At 42.5% G+C, this 19,335-nt stretch overlaps 1 protein-coding gene across 1 annotated transcript; it reads left to right on the top strand.

The window, feature by feature from the left end:
• Positions 1-10,145: 10,145 nt before the first annotated feature.
• On the top strand, positions 10,146-17,300 carry LOC118255931 (ataxin-7-like protein 3B). The gene is given in 3 exon segments (XM_035562544.1): positions 10,146-10,245; positions 10,248-10,290; positions 16,440-17,300. Coding segments are annotated over 3 exon segments (243 nt in total). The 3' UTR covers positions 16,540-17,300.
• Positions 17,301-19,335: the final 2,035 nt, after the last annotated feature.

Raw genomic sequence — 19,335 nt, 5'->3', positions numbered from 1 at the left:
TACCAATGTTTTGGGTAAGGCATAGGTGATTCAGGCATTGTTTGACATCAGTGGCAGAAGGAGAAACTGTCTGGTAATTCAGAGAAAGCTGATGAGGTGCCCTTAGGGAGAAACCTGCCTGCTGCAGGCAGCTGCTGGACCTGTGCCTGCCAGCACCCATCACCCAGAGATGCTGCATCCCCCATGCATTCCTTCTCTACAAACAGCTTTTAAGATTCATCTGCAAGTAAAAGGATCTTCTAGCGTGCTTCTCATGCACCTAAACAGGGAACACACTTTGGGCCACAGAAAGAGATTGAACCTTTTTGATGCTCTAGTGTTATGCCACATAGATCTGCTTCATTTTTAGTGCTGAGTTGCAGTAAAAACTGTAGTGAATCTGTCTCAGCTCCACAACACAGCTAGACATCATGTCTGAGGTCACTTAGCATCCCCATCTGTCCAGCCCTGACATATGTCCCTCTGGCGGCAAAGCAAGGCTTTGGATCCCTCCTCCTGCTTGCCTCACAGAGACAACGTGGTCAAGATCGTGCCATCAGCTGGGCACCATTCCCCATCCCCCTTGCCCCTAAATTAAAATCCCTGCTTGCAAAGTCTCTTAAATGAAGTCTCTGTGCCCCCTCAAGCCCAGAACAAGTTAAAATGCTTCAAAGCTACAGTGGGGCCACTGAAGGATTTTGCATCCTCCTGCTGCCTCCTAAGGTAGTAGCAGAGAAGTGCTGCAAATCCTTGGATACTCCATAAGTCAGTCAAAAACAGAGGTGAAGAGGCTGGTTTGGGGGTGGGTGTACAACCCAAGGAAGGATGGGTTTGACTAAAATGTGCACCTCAGTGTGTACAGCTCAGACAAGCTTTTGTTTTGTGCTCAGGTCACTGATGTGCATTGCTTTGAGTTCACGACTACAAATCTTTTGCCAGTGAAATTCCCTTGCCAGTGAAAATTTACCATCTTCCCTGGTTCCCAAAGAGGTTACAGTGCCAAAAATATTAATCAGAAAATACTGAGGTCAAACCGTAATACTGAAAAGAAATGGAGAACAGCTTGCTGAAGCAATAATAACAATGAAATGAATAAAAAAATCTTAATCTCAGATGTCGTGATCAAACAGCATCAGTTCTCCCATAGCTTCTTTCTCTGATCTTCAACGACGACTGAAAAAGATTTCCACAATTATTTACTCTGGATATTTTGATAGCGTGCTGGCCGTGCTGAGTGCTGTCAGCCCACATTTCAGAAACCTGACAGTAGAAACACTGACTCACAGATCCTGTAGCCAGACTTGTTTTACATGAATATGACTGCATGGGGACTCAAGCTGAACTCGGTGTTGAGGCATGAGACTGTTTTATACACAAGTATTTCCATCTAGTTAATGTGTTTCTTTGTACTGACTTTTTTTTTCCCAAGAAGCACGTCTATTAAAACAAACACACACACACACAGTTTGTAAGTCCAGCCTACAGCTTCGTCTTTCAAATGTGATATAAGTCTATCTGACTGAAAATTGGAAGAATGAAAACATTAATGGAATTTTTATCACTCTAAAAACAGACTTGTCTTTAAGTACCTCTTGTCCTTTTACAGCTTTTCCAAGCACGAATCTCATACAGTAGAAACCTCACATGTTGCTTCCCTGAATTCCAGAAATGAGAAAACATTTTTTTGAAATTCAAATGAATTAGGCTTTGACTTTCATTGTTTGTGGTCCTTCCCAGAAACCCCTCTGGAGAGTTTAGCCTGCTTAATTCTGGCAAGAGGCGAGCCAAATGTGCTGCTAGAGATGCTATAGTGAATGCTGCTGGAGGCAGGGATCTCCTGAGCATCCCCACCAAAAAAACTGCAGGCTGACCCCTCTGCTAGGACACAGGGGCTGCCTGCAGGTCACTTGTCCCCTACCAGGTGAGCTCATTGTCATTGCAGAGATCTTCACCCCCAGGGATGTGAAGGGTGGATATATATGTACCTGGCTTCACTGTGACAAACCAATATGTCCCTTTACCAGAACTTCATAGCTACACTTTATGGAAAAGAGTAGTAAAACAGAATGAGTTTGAGCTCCAAAATCATTGAAAGCTGTAAAATACAATTTAAAATTTGAAAATAATAATAATAAAAAAATAACAAATGAACACTTAAAAAAATACTCTTTGTGAAAGCTTGTGCATATTTCATGAAAGTGGTTATTTTACAATGCTTATCCTTCAGACTTCTGACACTGTGGTGCTATATATTGCACCAGTTAAAGGGTAACGCTCCAAAAGGTAGCTTAGCCATAGCTCCTTCTGCACTATACCTAAAAGCCACCAAGGCCAGGAAAATCCCACCTAGTTTTTCTGGCTCCTACCCCCAAAACCAGAGGCTTGTCACCTTTTGTAGTCAATGGAGAGACAAAAGTATCTCTGAGGGTCTGTCCCATGCTTGTTGGCACCATCTCTTTCAGATTTGCATCAGCAAAACCAGATGTTAGCCGTCTTGTTGTAGCTTTTGCTGTCAGGGAGTGTGACCGGGACAGGAGCAGGTGACGAGTGCCAGGTGCTGAGGTCTGTGGCAGCACAGCCGTGGGTCCCCAGACCTGTCCCACCACGCCGCAGCGTGACACAGCGCAGGGCCATGACTGTTTCAATGAGCTTGTTTACACAGTGAGCTGGTACGAAGGCATTTCCAAGCGGACGATTAGAGCTGTCTGGCTTTGTGTCGTTCTTGCACCCGTTCATGACAGTTAATTGCTGGCCCAGAACCATCAGCGGCATTTCAAGTGCTGCTGCAAAGGATTTCCCATCCATGACACAACCTGCTGTATTGGCATCTCTCCTGCTAGTCTCTGGTGTACCAAAGGGGCAGATATTTGGCGTGAGCTTCATACTGCTCAGAAAAATGATGAACTCTGTTCTTTGAGGCACTTGCTCTGTTTATCACCATTCCTAGAAAATACACAAATACAGAAAGCCATAGGCCTCACTACAAGAGTTGAAGCTGCTTTGTTTGAATCCCCCTCCACAGAATGAAATTGTAAAGGCAGCAAATAAGTGGTTAAAGTGAGCTCTTGATAAATCTTTTGGAAATATTGAACAAAAAGAGAAAGCTATTCAGCAAAGAAGCTAGTTCACCCAAAGAATGCTCTTTCCTCTAGTTGACTTATTTTTTTGTTCAGACTGCACAAGATGAATTAGAGATGGTTTTTCTTCAAAAATAACATTTCTGTAAACCCACATGCTTTGTCCCAGTAAGATAGTGAGAGATATTTTTAAATGAATGTTTCAAAGGTGAACTTCACAAGGGTGACACACCTGCAGGCATTTGTATTGTGTGAGTAACAGTGAAAAAGACCAAGGGGTTGTTATAGCAACAAACACCAAGCAATGACTTCATGAAGGGAACCAAGTGACATCAGAATGGCACCTTGAAAGCAGCTGCTTTTGTTGAGAGCTTCATTCTGCAGCTTGAATGTATTTCTGCTCTCCCATCTCCTTAAAGGTTGCCTGAGTGCAGGGAAAACCTGAGCTGGTGTCCCACCCTCATGGCAGAGATGCGGACAAGCAGCTGGATGGGTAAGGTGCAAGCACAGTGGGTTTATTGGATGCTCCCTTATTTATCTCAGAACTTACTGAGCACTTTCATGAAGAAGGAAATTTCCCTGAAGTCCCTTTTTTTTCAACCACTCTTCAATGCATTTTTTCACCCTGGAGGTTTAAAGAGGCACGGAGTTTGCTCATCCCTGTTATTTCTTGGGAATTTCTTGGGAATATAATGGCCAGTCTGGATGAAGGCTACCTCGCTTACATCTCTTTCTCTGAATAGAGTAAGCATTCAAGAATTTTTTAGGTGGGTACGGAAGATTTTCTCCAACTTTCCTCTTCCCTGGTCTCTTCATCCCCCTTAGCTACCCCAGTTTTCTATCTTCAGCAGTTTCCTGTGTGGTTTTAGTGCCTCTTTTTGATTACCTGCCTGCTTATAGGCAAAGAGAAGGTGAGAGAGGGTTTGTCACTCCAGATGGCAGCAAAATATAGTTGTAAAGAAAAAAAGTTGTATTTCTTTGCTAATACCTTGGCTAATACCTTTGCTAATACCAAAGAAACGATGTTTTAGACACCTGCATGCTACTTACAAAAGCCAAAGAAAATTTTTGCAATAGCAATTTCCTTCTCTGAAGAACCTGATTTGTAGAAATGAACTGAAAAGTATAGATGGACTTTTTCATGACTTCAGGATGCTCATCTAGCCAGACTCCTTTCAGGCTTTGCTGCATCATTGCCTCTCTGGCCCTGAGATGTCACCTGTTGGATGCAAGCACTCAGGAGATCACACACAAGCTGACCTGACGTATCTGGCCAGTGGGAATAGAGGCTGAGAGGCTACAAGGCATCGCTGGTTATACATGAGAGAAATAGGGCAGAGGCAGGGAGTGAGGAGGGCCAGATAAGTGAAGTGAGTCTCAAGTATAATACATGAGACTTGGTGGACCTACAAATTCATTGCTAAGGACAAGCACTAACCATAATGCAGCACCAGCTAGTGATGGCTTAGGTGCTGCAAAAGCAGGGAAGGATGTGTGACAGAACATTTTTCTGTTTTTGTGCTTGGCTAGAAAGATTAAACTCACCACAGAGTTCCTGCTTCTGACACGATGAAAGAACACTACCAGAGGTTCTCTGTTAGCTGCTTTCAGCAACTGAGAAGAGACTCCAGGCCTCCAGGCTCATTTCTTTTCCAGAAAAAAATAAGAAAATTAAAAAAAAATGAGACATTTCAGTCAAGATGCTAAAAGTAAAGAAACTAAACACAACTGATAACATTCAGGACAGTAAACAAAATGGCCACAAACTGTCCAGATGTCAAAGATACTGCATGAGTCATTAGATGAATGCTGTAAAGGAATATTTATCTGTGACAGGATCAGAAAGTTACATCCCACCACACTGTACTCAGGCTTTTTTCTTTTTTTAATGACTCAGTTTGCGCTAACTTGGGAAACCATGGTGCTGAATCTCAATTTATGGCCCAGCAATGGTTAATGAACCTCAGCAGAGGAGACTAATTGTTTGCACATTTGGACACCTGAGAAACAAATAGGAAGAATGGGAACATCTTAAAAAGATGGAGACAAAAAAAGAAAAAAAAGACTTATTAGCATGCCGAGACATTTAATTTAATTGCTTGGGTGACAGAGTTCTCTTCAGAGAAAATAAATACCTAGCCTGGCTTCCTTCTGCCCCACATCTGTGATCCAAATAGCCTGAGGAGACAGAGACACATTGCATCCTCGGTCACCTGCCCTTTACCTGCAGACATAATATATATGCCAAGAAAAATGTGAACAATAGATCTCCAAATATGTGTTGACTTGTAAACAGCTAACATCCCAAATCTAGCACCAACCATAAAAGTCAGAAAGCAATTCAAAAGAAGACACATCAGCCCACAGGGCTTCAGATCTTGCCTAAGAAGATGAGCACAGAAGACAAAACTGGTCTTTGATTTCAAAGCTCACTTCAGGGCATGTACTTTTGGTAGAACATAGCAGCTCAAAAACATACCAGTATATTTCTGATAGAAGCTCCTTTCTAAATCTAAGAAAAAAAATCAAGTTCTTGATTCAGCTGATAATTTTCCTGAGCCTGAGAGGCTTTTTCTTCTGCCCTTGGGAAGCCTTGAGTAAATCTCAAGCTCTACTAGTCAGCATGGTCACAGCTTCCTTGCTTTTCTTTCCTTCCTCCTGGCCCTGAGTCTGGGGGGATTTCTGTTTTTGTACAATGACATATGAAAGGAGAGCATTTCATCTCACCAAGGAAGGAATGGATTTCAGCCTGATAATATAGTTGAATAGAAAAAGGAAGCAAAATCTGGGAGATGATCAAGGAATTATTATTATATGCAATAGCGTATGTATATCTATGTGTAGGTGTATACAACACATTGTCAATACAAAGATGGACTCATAACCAAATGTCTATGATCTAGTAGTATGTACTCCATGTATAGTCACAGGAGAGAAACTAATTTTTAGGGTGTGATTTATCTCATTCTCAAGTAAATGTCCACAACAGGGTAATTGAACTGCATCTTCAGGAAAGCTGGGGAGGGACTCCTTGTCAGGGAGTGTAGTGAGTTTTACAAGGACTTACAAGGAGTAATGGCTTTAAACTAAAAGAGGGCCGGTATAAATCAGATATAATTTAGCCAAATCTACTTCTGGCACCCCAATGGGGGTAGCTGGGATGAACTCCACTTTATATTGCATGGCAGGAGGATGAGATTTCATTACAGCCTCCCTGCTAACAGCAAGCTGGGTCTCTCCCAGGGGAAGGAATCCTGCAAAACCCCCAAGAAGGCTGCATATCAAAAGAATGCAAAAAAAATCTGAAATTAATCCCTTCAACCTGGCGAGGAAATGCAGTGACATTGTGTCTCCACCTGGTCTGCAATGGGAAAGAGAGGGTCCCTGGCTTTGTTGTATGTTACCTGGCCAGACCTAGGAGAAGTGGGCAGCTTGGCGTGTTCTCCAATGACCTGTACATCCAAATTGAGCCCAAACCCCCTACCTGCTGGAGAACAAAACACGCAGGCTGTGGGCACCCAACATCCTCACGTGAGTGCAAGGACAGGCTGGACCCACACAGAGACTGTAGTTCAGGCACTACATGTTGCTGGCCTGATACATTGTGGGTCAATGCAGCTGGCCTCAGAAATGCCTTTAAATACTTCCCAGCCACAGCCAGGGATGATTAGATGCTGCAGCTGGCAGAACTTCAGCTTAGGGAAAAATAACTCACTTGATTGCAGATCTGAGTCACATTACCTGTAAATCTGTCTTCAATGAGTCACACGTACACATTTGCCTTCATGAATAGGAAATCACATCTGCTTCTTATTGCATCTGCAAGACCTTCTGCTCTTCCCACCGCTTCTTTCTGTTCTTGCTAAAGGTCCTCCCAATATCATCTGCCCTGGCCTTACTCCATGCAGTTTTTCCCAGCTGTTCACTTCACTGACATCCTCTTGACCTCCCACTCTTTTCCTCATCTCACATTTTCCAGCTTTGCCTTTGTCCTCTTCTGTTTTTACCATATCTCCCTCCCACACCTTACATTCCCATCTGAGCAGTCTTTTGCCCAATAACTTATATTTTTAACAAGCATTGGTGGCAGCCATTTTTATATGGGCAAATGTGATCAAAATTAATTCTGTGAGAAGGAAAAGAGAGAGGCAGAGAGAATTAAAACAAACCAATACCAATGGCTATCACTCCATCTGATTCATATAGTGCTTCGTCAGACCTGCTCTAGACCAGGGAAATTGCACCTGACACAGTCAGTGAATTTTCCTGCAATGGCTCTTCCACAGCCCAAGATATAATTGTGCTGCCACAGAGCTTTGACTGTGGAAACATCCATCAATTGGCATGAAAAGTGAGCCTGATTATTAGGCAAGAGGTGTTCATGATAAATACAGGGAGATGAGGTGGGGGGAGAGAGCTGGTGATGAATCATGGAAAGGTTGAGTTAAACCCAGGACTGAAGACCTGCAAGTTCAAAGTAACACGGTGTCAGCCCACGGAAAGGGACTGACTCACTTCCCTGTCTGTAACATCTCCAGCACGGATTAGCCCTGCAAGGTAGGGACCAAGAGCTAAATGGGACAGTAAAATTAAAAGAACTTCTTCCTGAATTAATAATAAGACGACTCAGTACTAATTCCCATGGAGCAAATTCCAGAAGTTAGAAGAGCTATTCATAAGAGAAACTGCAAACTGATACTGAGCTTCACAATGTTTTTTATCAGCTCTGAACACCACAAAGATTTGCTCCAGATTAGCTTTCTGTCTAAAACGCCCAGATCTGTGTCCATTAAAGTAATATCCATATAGTTATAATCTTGTTATGCTTGCTGAATAAAATTTAATTTTGCACAGACTTCCTTGCCATTGGGTATGCAGATTTCACTTATTAAAATGTACTTTCAGCTTGGGAAAATGTTGTCAGCAAGGGGTCTGTGGCTTTGTGCATTGACAAATATAATTCAGAAGAGTATCCCTAAAAAATTAATTGGCTCAAAAAGTGAGAAACAGAGGGATTATTTTGAAAAAAAAAATCTGTAAACACATCACCCTGAGGAAAGAGGGAATCAAGTGTTGTAAGACAATCCTTAAAACTGATAAATTATATTCATTTTTTGCTTCTTTATTTTAATCTCTTCATGTATAAGCTTCTGGCTCTAATTAAAATCTTCATGTCATTCAACTAACATCCACTGCTCCAAAGTGATAACAAACTTAAACCACAACATAGGTCTTTTGGAAAAAATGGAATTCTGGTTTCGGAGATAATCAGGTTTATAGGTCTTAATCGATTACGTGCCTTAACTGATTATAAACCCAAGATCTTTCTGTAACATCTTTGTCATTATTTATTTATTTATTGTCCTAAAGCGAGATGCCAAGCACTGCTTAATCACTTTGTCCAAAATAACAACAGTATTTTAAGTATAGTTTTAATTGGATTAAGGGCACTGTCAAGCTTGGCCTTTCATAACTAGATGCTTAATTTCTGAGCCCTGCTGCGAATGCCATGAAAAGTCTGCTTTTTTTTTCTTACAGATAGGATTCCCACCAGCGCTTTGTCTCGCAAATGGACTGCAGTCCTCAAATATAGGAACGAGCAGATGGAAAAGAGGGAGGTGTCCCGAAGGACCTAGGCTACATTACTTGGCATTGAAAGCAGGGCAAAAATACACTCCTCTGAAGAGCATTAATGATTGGCAAGATGACAGGAAGCTGAGCAGTCTGAACACTGTCTTTGATTACGAGCGATATATTAATGGAAGTAAAATGAATGCTGGCATGTGCCTGAGTAAAGAAAGACAGCACATCCTATAAAATAATTCCGAATGAATAAAGGCTAAATGCCAAACATAGGACGCTTAAATTTAACCAGCTACATGTAGCTGAGTCTCTGTCTCTGTTCTGTGCAATGAACTGGTCCTCAGCATGTCGGAAGAGCAGGTCATGCTTACTCATGCAGCCACCTACAGAGCCAGCTTCTAATATTAAATGATGAAATTTAAGATTTGGGGAAAAAAAAACTATTTGGTGGCAACAAAGAAGTCAGAGCAGAGACAATAAACCATATTCTACATTTCCCACAACCTAGTATAGTTCACGCAGCTCAATGGGTGGAAATGGTAATTTAACTGTTGCCTCTTTACTATTTTTTAAATTACCCTCCTACATCTTTCATTGTTTCTTCACATACAACTGAGAATTTCCATGTACAAATCAAAAAAATATTTTTGAATACAACACTTCACATCTTTTGTGTCTTTTCTTTATAAAACCACTGAGTGCTTACAAGGTCTTTGACATTCTCCTTATTAGTTAGCAAACAGTGCTGGAGAAAGACTCTCATACGGGATTATTACTTACATACAGGAAAATTACCTGCTTTTTTCTTTCATTCCTATTTATTTTATTTCTAAATACCTATTTTTCAAAAAGTAGAATTGCTTCTAATGCTCCGCATTGAATATTTCATCCCATTTTCTTTCTGTATTTATTATTTATCATTTTCTCATCAGGTATGAAAAACACGCTCTTGACACACTTTAAGATGTTTTAAAATTTTGGTAAATTAAGTTCAATCACTTTCTATAAATTGAAAATATCAAAAACAAAAACAAAAACAAAAAATACATGGAGACCAGAAATTTCATTAGTAAAAAGAAACAAATAAAGAGCTCAGCTCTCCAAAATTTTAATTGTTTCAAATGTCCTTTTATGCCACTCTCCTTGGAGCAATTGTTATTAACCAGTGAAAGTAGCCAGTGGATTTCCTGGGTGTATGGAGAGAAAGGGCTTCTCCCTGAATCACCACCAAACACAAAACTGAGGTCAAAGGAAAGAAATTTTGGTGGCTGGAAGTGTGGCGTGTAATGGTCTCCAGCTGTCCAGGTGTGGCTGCTGCAAGGACGTGGATGGGCACGGGGACAAGAAATTGAGTCAGATGCAGCTCCACTGAGGCCAGGGCAAACTCAGGCATTTAGTTAATGTCTCTTAAATCCAGGCTCAACATCTTCTCTATTAGATCAGAGAAATTAATGGCCAAAAAAAATGTAAAAATTTTTATTTTCAGCATTGAAGCTGCAAATGAAAATGGAGGATACGTCTGTGTCTGGCCTGGATAACAGTAAGCTGGAGGCCATTGCACATGAGATCTACACGGAGCTGGTGGAGGGTGCCTGCCTGGGGCTCTGTTCGAGGTGCACCGCGGTGCCAAGTGCAGCAACTTCTACCTGGATGACAAAACACATGCACAGGACACACAGACAGACCTCATGGCTGTGTGGGATGCACCACATTTGCAAAAATGAAAAGCGCTCCTAATTCACAGTGGCAATGGGTGAAATGATGAATCTGCCCTCATAAGGGGCTTCCAGGTTCTTTTCCTAATAAGGTTTTGTTTAAGGTTCTTTCTAAGGTGTTTTTGTCTTTTTAGGATTTTAAGGTAGATGCAGAGTCCAGTGCAGATCTGACTGGGACACAGGAGACTTACCCAATGGGAGGATATTTGCTCATGTTTTACATGGTAACACTTTTTCCTCATACATTTGGTGCAGTGTGTGATATGGATTAACCCATGAATTGGTTCCTCTGAACAGTTCTGGAGATTTGGAGTGTCTGGGCTTCAGTTTCCTCATGTCCTTTTCCACAATTTGGCTGGATAAATCTCTATCCCTCCGCATACCTGCCTGCTCCTCCTCACCCTCCAGCATTTAGTTATTATGCAGTGGGTTCACTTACTGGCCCATCATCGCCGGCAAAGTCACACTTGCTAAAATTAACTGTCTGACAGCTTTTCCCCTCCACTCCACACTCACAGACCTGCCTTCACGCAGAAATATTAGTGACTGCAAGAGGAACATGAGCTGATGCTTCCAACATCTTCACAACTCCTAGAGAAACAAAGTAAGGGTTTTATGAATGCAGTGGCCAAGCAAAGCCTAACAGAAGCAAAGAAAAACATACTATCTTTTAATAAATTCCTTTGCTGTTCTATACAGTTCCATAGCTGAATCCTGGAGGGCTATTAAAAATCTATAGGAATCTATAGACATTTTATTTTCTGTTAAATTCTATAAGCCTGACTGCAATCTCTGCTAATTCCACAGCAGAAAGTGTATTAATTGACAAATTCTTGCTCGCAGAGCAGCACCACAGCGAGTCCCCTATAGTGCTGGTTCTGCTTTGCTGCACAGAGACCCCAGGCCCCAAACTGGCACCGCTGCACACCCCCCGGCCACTCAGCAGCCCCAGATCACCAACAAAACCTAGGAAGGTGCTTGAATACTTGGAGTGTCAGTACAGGCAACTGAATCATCACACAAATGAAGTATGGATGAGAAGGAGAGAGCAATGGTCTAATCATTTCCTGTTCTGTAATTACAGTAAAAAAGGCTAATCCTGAAAAAAAGTGATTGCCTTCTTTGTTGTATCCATGGCAACAGAAAAGGATAGCGACTGTTTGACCATCTGCAAGTTGTCGTGGCTTTCTTCTTTGCCTCCTAAAGCAGCTGAGGCTGCCCAGATGCTCCAGCAGGCCCGAGAGCACAGGCTTGGCTGCTGGTGCTGGGGTGGGCTCAGGCACAGTGGCAGGGAAACACACACCCGGGTTCAGCAGGGTCTGTACCAGCTCCTTATGCTTTCAGAGCACCCTGGGCTGCTCCCCTGGGCCTTCCGCATGGGACTCAGGCTGTGCCTCGCTTCACTCAGCCCCTCCTCGCTTTTCCTTGCCCATCCATCTCCAAGGAAAAGGCTGATAATGATGAGTAAGGGGGTAGTCAAGCATCCAAATATACAGCCAGATGTCTGTGTATTTGGATGTTGTTTGAACATAAAGACCCCCTTCATGACGGAGCATGAACTAGAGAGACAGTTTATGGGGAATTGGGAATGAGGAGAGGAGAGGAGTAGCCACACTGTGCATCAACCAGAAGACAAAACGCAAGAGCTGAGAGGAAGTACTTCTTGAAAGAAACACACATATTTCCTCTGAACATCAGGAAACACCAGGAGCCCTTCTGTGCTGTGTGGGTGCCAGGGCCCTGCCCCAGGCTGCCCAGAGAGGCGGTGGGGTCTCCTCCCTGGAGGCCTTCAGAAGCCGCCTGGACATGGTGCTGGGCACCCTGCTCTGGGTGGCCCTGCTGGAGCAGGGGCTGGGCCGGGGCCTCCTCAGGTCCCTGCCCACCTCAGTGCTCTGGGGTTCTGTAATATCACCTCAGGATCTGCCCTCCCTTTCTTTTCACTCTCTTACTGATTTTTTAAGTTTACTAAATTTGATATCTAATCTAACTTTGATTAATAGCTAAAATAGCAATTTTGTTTGATCCTGCATTCACTGACACCACGCTAAAAACCCCTACCAGTGTAACAGACACATAACAGAAGCTTGATTAAGTTGGATCAGTCACAAACCTGTAGTTTTCTGGTGGTTTAAAAATGTGAACAATGAGCTATTATGGTGTATATATGAAATAGTTCACACTTTTTGTATTTTCTGTGCTTAAATTTAAAATTTAGCTTCATATGGTGGGAGAAGAGGGCAGAGGGGAGAGTTCATTCACTGGCATATGCAGTGGCACTTGGGGGGTGCCACCAAGCCCACCTTTATGCTGACAGCAGTTCTGCATAATTTTTGCTGTTTGCTCTTTGCAATTGTTTTGGCATTTTTAAGTGAATACAATTCCCCTGTGAGACCTCATAAATATGACCAGATACCAGTGAGCCGCAGGCCAGTGATAGTATACCCATTTCACAGAGAAGTGTGTTGAAAATACATCACTGTATTGATGAGCCCATCAGATTGTCTGCAAAAATACTAATAACCACATGTGTACAGAAGCATACTTTTAATTCCCAGTTGGAAAAAATAAATCCTTCTTTCAAGTTTTGTTGTCTTATCTATTTTTTTCTACATTTGGCTTGAATTACAAGAGATTAGGGCTGGGATACAAATTGCAGATGTTATGCCAAGGTGAAGGTATGCTGTGTTCCAATCACATCTCTGTTTACTTGATGTTTATTTTCATGTTCTCATTTCCTGCTTATAATTAATTGATAGTCATGAAATTTATCCTTTTGAAATGGATAACAAATTTGATTATAATAATCAGTTTTCATTTTATATGAATGTTCCATAAAGTACAATGAATTGCACTGCATCTTCAATGGAAAATCATATAATACAAAAACTTATAATGTGTTCAGCTGGCAACACAGCATCAGAAGCAGGTAAAGTTCTTGCAACTTTATGTATGAAGATGTAGCTTTTGTAATAAAAATGCTGGGGAAAAAAAAAGTAACATAATTGTATCATGAACATTGTGACAATTGGGAACACTTTGCTGCTGGGAAAAATAAAAAACCATTTGACCATATTTTTCAGATCACAAGAAAGATGAGTGAATAGTTCCAGCTTCTTTTAAAAAGCTAAGCTTATATGGAAAATAATAAACTCTTGATAATAAAGTGCACAAAGTAACACTTATATGCTACTGGTTATGGTATACAATAGTTTGCAAAGATTTTTTTTTTCTTTTCTTTTTTTTTTTCTTCTGACAGAGGGTTTTGACTGAGAAGCCATCTCTATTGGATGACATTTCATCAGGGGATTTTTACTAATGACAAGAAATGAAGGAAATTAAGGATGAAGGGAAAAAAAAAAAAAGATTTACAAAAAAAAAGGTAAGAAGGTAAGATTTTCACCAGGGCGAAAGCTATAGAAAATGATCAAAAAGAACTAGTCTCGTTTTTATGTTGCAGTTAAATTAGCATTTCATAGCATAACGTATGATAGGCAGCAAAGAACCCTTCTGTAAACAGTGCTAGACTTTCCATTGCTTTTCTGATGTACAGAAATACCAACTTTGGCCCCAGTATGTCACGTGCATATTAGCAAGTCACCCATTCCACACCCACAACGTGTTCTAGTTCATGGCACGGCTTGGCTGGCCCCAGCCCCAGGCACCTGAAACCAAGGCACTGTGCCCAGGGCTGTGCCTGGATGTGCTATGGGGATTGACAGGGAAGGGATGCTGGTTGATGCCTACTCCAAAAAAACCTGCCTCTGGGTCCCAAGGACACCCGCATGACAAACGTGCTGTTTTCCTTGGTGTCTTTCACATTTATCAACAGCAGCCTGTACCGTCTCTACAGCCCCCTGCAAAACCTGTTGCTGTGTTCATCTCCTGCTTCTCCAGTCTCTGCCATGGCTCCACTCCCTTCTTTTCACACACTTTTTAGCCCTACTGCTTGTATTGTTTGCCAGTTATTCTCCTTTTCCTCTGCCAAAACCAAGCACGTCCTTGTTAGTAGTTTAAGCAGTGTTAGGTTCAAAGGCCACTTTGACAGCAGGTCCTGGGTGCAGTTTTGTCTGGGCCACCTACCACCACCTGAAGGATCTCCTAGGAAGGACTGGGGGTGATCTCCAGCAGGTGATTTCAGCACAGCCTCCCTGTTTTGAAGCCTAGGAGAGCACAGCATTACCGCCACAGCTTGGCCAGGCTGTGCTGCCGCGCTGCTGCTCCAGGACCACTCTCCTTCTCCCCTGGCACAGGGCCAGCCATGCCAGCTTTGCATGGGGAGTTGATCCTGGCAGCATTTAGCTTCTCAGATATGAGCTCATAAACATGTACTCAGTGTGACCTCAGCATAATGGCAGTTATGGCACAGAGACTGCGTTGAACCCATTGCTACTCATTGGGACGGAAGGGAGATGCTTTCCTTACCAGCACTGCAAACACAGCGGGTATGACGGAGGAACACCCTGAATATATAATCAGGATCCAAGACAGGTGTTGCCAGGGAAGATGGCATCACCTCTACAACAGCAGCCACACCATGCCGTGATGGGTCCCATGGCCCTGTAGCTCCATGTCCTCCACTGCTGTAGCTGTGCTGATGGCAATGCCTACCGCCTGCCCCTCCAAAAGCAGTCCTACGCTCACTGGAGAGCCATTCTTTCTCCTAGCTCCATCAAAATACATGTTATGGACAGCACACAAGGAAAATTACTGGGTTTTGCCTACAGAAAGAATGGTGACAGAAGTAAATATTTTCCCATTATCGTCAAGTATTTTCTTTGACATCCTTCAATTTTTCTTTTGAAACAACAAGAAAAACAAGAAAAAAATCCTCAAGAACAGTTTCTGAAATTTCCTCTAATGTGTTTTCATTAATAAAAAGGTTTTTTTATCCCCATTTTCCCTGGACAGATTAAAACATATTGCTACAGGGGAAAAAAATGTTAATATCCCTGTTCTTCCTGCTATAACAGCAAAGGACCGTGCTTTAGTGATATAACAAGGCATGCAGGTGAGCTTTGCATTCACAGCCCTGTGGTGGGGCTGCATGAGGTTTAGCCTTGATTTTGGAAGGTGACTTGCCCCACATGGTGCAGGTGAGAGGGGGTACAGAATTGGGGTGATCCTCTTGGAAGCCATCACAGCAAGCTGAAGGTTGGTAGCCACAGGTGTTTTGTGATGCACTCAATATTTTTACGCAGCAAGGCTTTGTCAAGTCCCATTTGCAAGGACAGTTCATTTTCATGGGCTCTTTTTTTCAGAATGATGCCACATTTTTCCTGGTTGAAGACTGTCCTTACTCTGCCTAGGCTTGCTGGTGCTAAAACCCTCTCCTCCTGGCACAGCATTTGGGGAGACAACTGGGCAGGAGATGAAACAAAGCTGCTGGTGCTTTCAGAGACCTGGAGCTGGAGTCACAACTGTAAATTAAATGAAGTGTTTCAGGATTTTGTCCTCAGGAAAGAGACTCCATTTGGGGCCAGGGGGAGCACAATGATGGGGTTGTTTATAAGATCCCACAAGCCTTCTGCATAAAATAAAATTACATCATTAATTCCTCATAGAAATGTTATTGAATACATTTTTAAAAAATGTTTTCCAGGACTACATAAAAGGGTTAGTAATGTTATACATCTGAATAAATATTAATTTCCTTGAAAATGCTTTTGTTAGAATATGATTTTTTTTCTTTTTTCTTCAGTGGTTATAAGAGTAACTATCCCTGTCCACATGAACATTATTACTGTAGCTGAACAAATGACTGCAAGGCATAATTTACGTTGCATATATATTTATTTCCATTTTTGAATCATCTAACCATAATTTTTGCTGTTTGCTTTCTGCAATTGTTTTAACATTTTTAAATTATTATATTTCACCTCACGGATGAATAAGCAGGTGCTCGTGGTAAGAACTGAATTGTGAATTCAGTGAGCAGGCACCTAAGTCACCCAGTATCAGTTTTGCTCCCAGACTTGTAAATCTGACTTGGAATAGGTCTTGAGCTGTATGGACTAACGGCTTGCAAGCCCAAAGCTGTGAGCTATAAGTAGCTGATGGCTAAATCAAAAAAAATCACAACAAATACATGAATAGAGTCAGGGGCACTGCAGGATGAAGGGATTCAGCCACAGACACATGGTGAGCTGGTAGCAGATGTAAATAGAGTCCAGGTCTCACATGTGTAACCCTCACGGACCATGACATGTTGCCTTTTAGGAGCTGAAAGTAGCTAGTTATGGCACTTCAAGTTATATTTTTTTCTTGCAGAAAGGCTGGAAAGAACTCATCTGGAATTAACGATGTGGGCACAATATTAATATATCTCATCACCACCACCACCTGTAAAATTACGTACATCTCAAGGGGGTCTTCTCAGGATTAGCCCATCCACACAATTTCTGTACAATTTCTTTGTACATCTTTGGGATGACTGTCAAGACAGAGCTTCTCAAAAACCTCTCTCTCTACCTAGAAGTCTGGCCTTTTCTATTCAGTCTCTCCACACACACTGCTTGCACGCACTAAGCACCAATCAGGGCAACAGCAGACAGTCAAAAATGTGGGATCCTTGTAACCTCTCCTCTCTGAAACCCTTTCCTCTAACAAAAATAGAAGGGGCCCAGGCTTCAAAGGCTGCTTCCAAGCCTCCAGTTAGCTACAGATTTGATGTTGTAGTGTGGCAACTATTCAGACAGCCCAGTGCCATGGGGAAAGGTATGGGAAGAGCTTTGTACTGCCTGAGCTTGCAGACTGAGTGATGTGCAGCCGTGGGAGAACACGGATCTCTTTCTACAAGAGCTCTGACTAGCAGCACTCTCCAGGGGCTATTTCTCCTTTTGTTTTCCTCTTGGAGACTTTTTTACAGCCAGTGCTTGTTCCATGTCCTCAGTCTTTTCTGGTGGTCAGGGACCACATTCTGGACAAATTGTCAAGGTTTCCTCTGAGCCCCCCTCTTTGTAATCTTCCTTTTGTTCTTCGAAACCATGGGAGCCATGCCAGACCCCAGAGACTGTCCACACGGTACTAAGGATTCTCCCTTTAATCACAGCTTCAAAAAAATAGGCTTTTTTAACCTAATAGTCTTCTGTACAGAAATGATAAACCCTCGTAAATCCTTTGCCAGACTTACAAACTCACCAGCAATGCCCGTGCTGTTATTCTCTAAACTCTCTCCAGAGCCTTTCCCTTCTGTACTTGCCACTCTCTCAGGTGCACCTCTTGCCCTCTGGCAATGGCTGTATTCGGGGAAGGACCCATCTCCCACCCCACACCTCTCTGGGACCCAGTGGAGATGCCAAGGGCAAAGAGAAATGTGAGATGCTCCCCCAGCCCTCACAGGCAGCTCAGAAACAGAAAATTTACTGCAGCCTCTGGGCAAGAACTTCAATGGGGAGTTTATCGTGAACTTGGAGCTTAGAAACCTTGCTATGTCTGTATACAAGCTTACACAGAAAAGCTTAAATTTATGTGGTTTACTGAGCACTGGCCCAGGCTGCCCAGAGAGGCGGTGGGGTCTCCTCCCTGGAGGCCTTCAGAAGCCGCCTGGACGTGGTGCTGGGTACCCTGCTCTGGGCGGCCCTGCTGGAGCAGGGGCTGGGCCGGGGCCTCCTCAGGTCCCTGCCCACCTCAGTGCTTTGGGATCCTGTGAAGCTTTTCAAAGCTTTTATAAGCTTTTAAAAGGTGTTGGTGAATAACACTGTACACATGAATTCTGGTTTCATAAAACATCCACTCAGCCTCGGCAGCAGCAGGAGGAGAACTGGTTCTCATTATTAAGGAAATTAGACATGAATGTATTCTCTAATGTTGCTGATAATTGTACTAGCTGTAAAGTGACAGGACTCCTGCGAGCCTATGCTGGTGGAGGACTCTGCTAATTATCACAGTGGAAGGAGGAACAATTTGCCTTTGCCACAAAAACAAACCTCCGTGCTTGTTAACTCAGCAAAAGAAAAAGTACTGAGAAGTGTTAATTTGTCATGTTGGAGTGAATCTGGAAGGTCAGAAAGATTAGGGAATGAGAAAGATTAGATTGTTTGTGAGATTAGATTGGTCTGACACCGAGGACTTTGATATTAATATGAGTCACTGTAGCAGCAGGGAAATGTGTTAGAAACCATCCTGAACGGTCTGAATACTTTACAGAATCACTCTTTAAAAAAAAAAAAAAAAAATCCTTGTTAAGGGTACACAGAAAATTTTAAAGGTTTATGCATTATTTTAACATTTCACATTTAGACTTGTTCTTCTTTAGGTCACAAAGCACAGAAAATAATGGGAGCCAGGACCATTTTGTGGTTGTCTCTAAGTGGCTAAGCTGTTTCAGGATGTTTCTGGTCATCCATGAACTATCTACATCTAAATTCCCTCCTTGGGCCAATGTGATTTGAGGGAAATGTAAAAGCAACAGGAGGAGCGCTTGCAATCAGCCCCATCCTCCACGCAGATTGCTGGCTTGATTATGGTATTTAAGGACTTCCCTGGGCAAAAAGTTGCAGGCACTAAAGGCTGAGCACACCTGAGTAGACAGATCTACTTGTACAATGTCACCCATCAGGACACCGTGAGTATTGTTCAGAAGTGCTGCTCTGAACTGCACTGAGTCATCCATGAAAAAAATAAAACCAGAAAACACAAGAAAATGGTAAAACAAATTACCAGCTGGAAACAGAAATTAAAATTCTGAAGGGAACCTTCCTGCTCTCCCACCATCCTTCCAAATTACTCTCAACACTGCAGAATAAATAAGATAAGCAATAAAATTCGGATTGTGCCTCTCCACTTGCTGAACTTCAGGAAGGAAGATCCTTGTTCAATCAGCTGTGGGGTGAGGTGATTTGTGCTTGAGATTTCTGGGAGGGCTTGTCTTCTCTGCCTGTTCCTGGATTGGCAATTAATTGGGGATTTGAAGGCTGAGTTTTTATTTAACACACCTTTGGAAATCAAGTGGTTGAGGTGTTTTGGCAAGATCTCAAATTACC

This window comes from Cygnus atratus, chromosome 3 (genome assembly GCF_013377495.2).
Source record: "Cygnus atratus isolate AKBS03 ecotype Queensland, Australia chromosome 3, CAtr_DNAZoo_HiC_assembly, whole genome shotgun sequence".
In the NCBI taxonomy this organism is placed as follows: domain Eukaryota; kingdom Metazoa; phylum Chordata; class Aves; order Anseriformes; family Anatidae; genus Cygnus; species Cygnus atratus.
The sequence above is the reverse complement of the archived record's forward strand: the minus strand, read 5'-3'. Positions and strand labels throughout refer to the sequence as shown.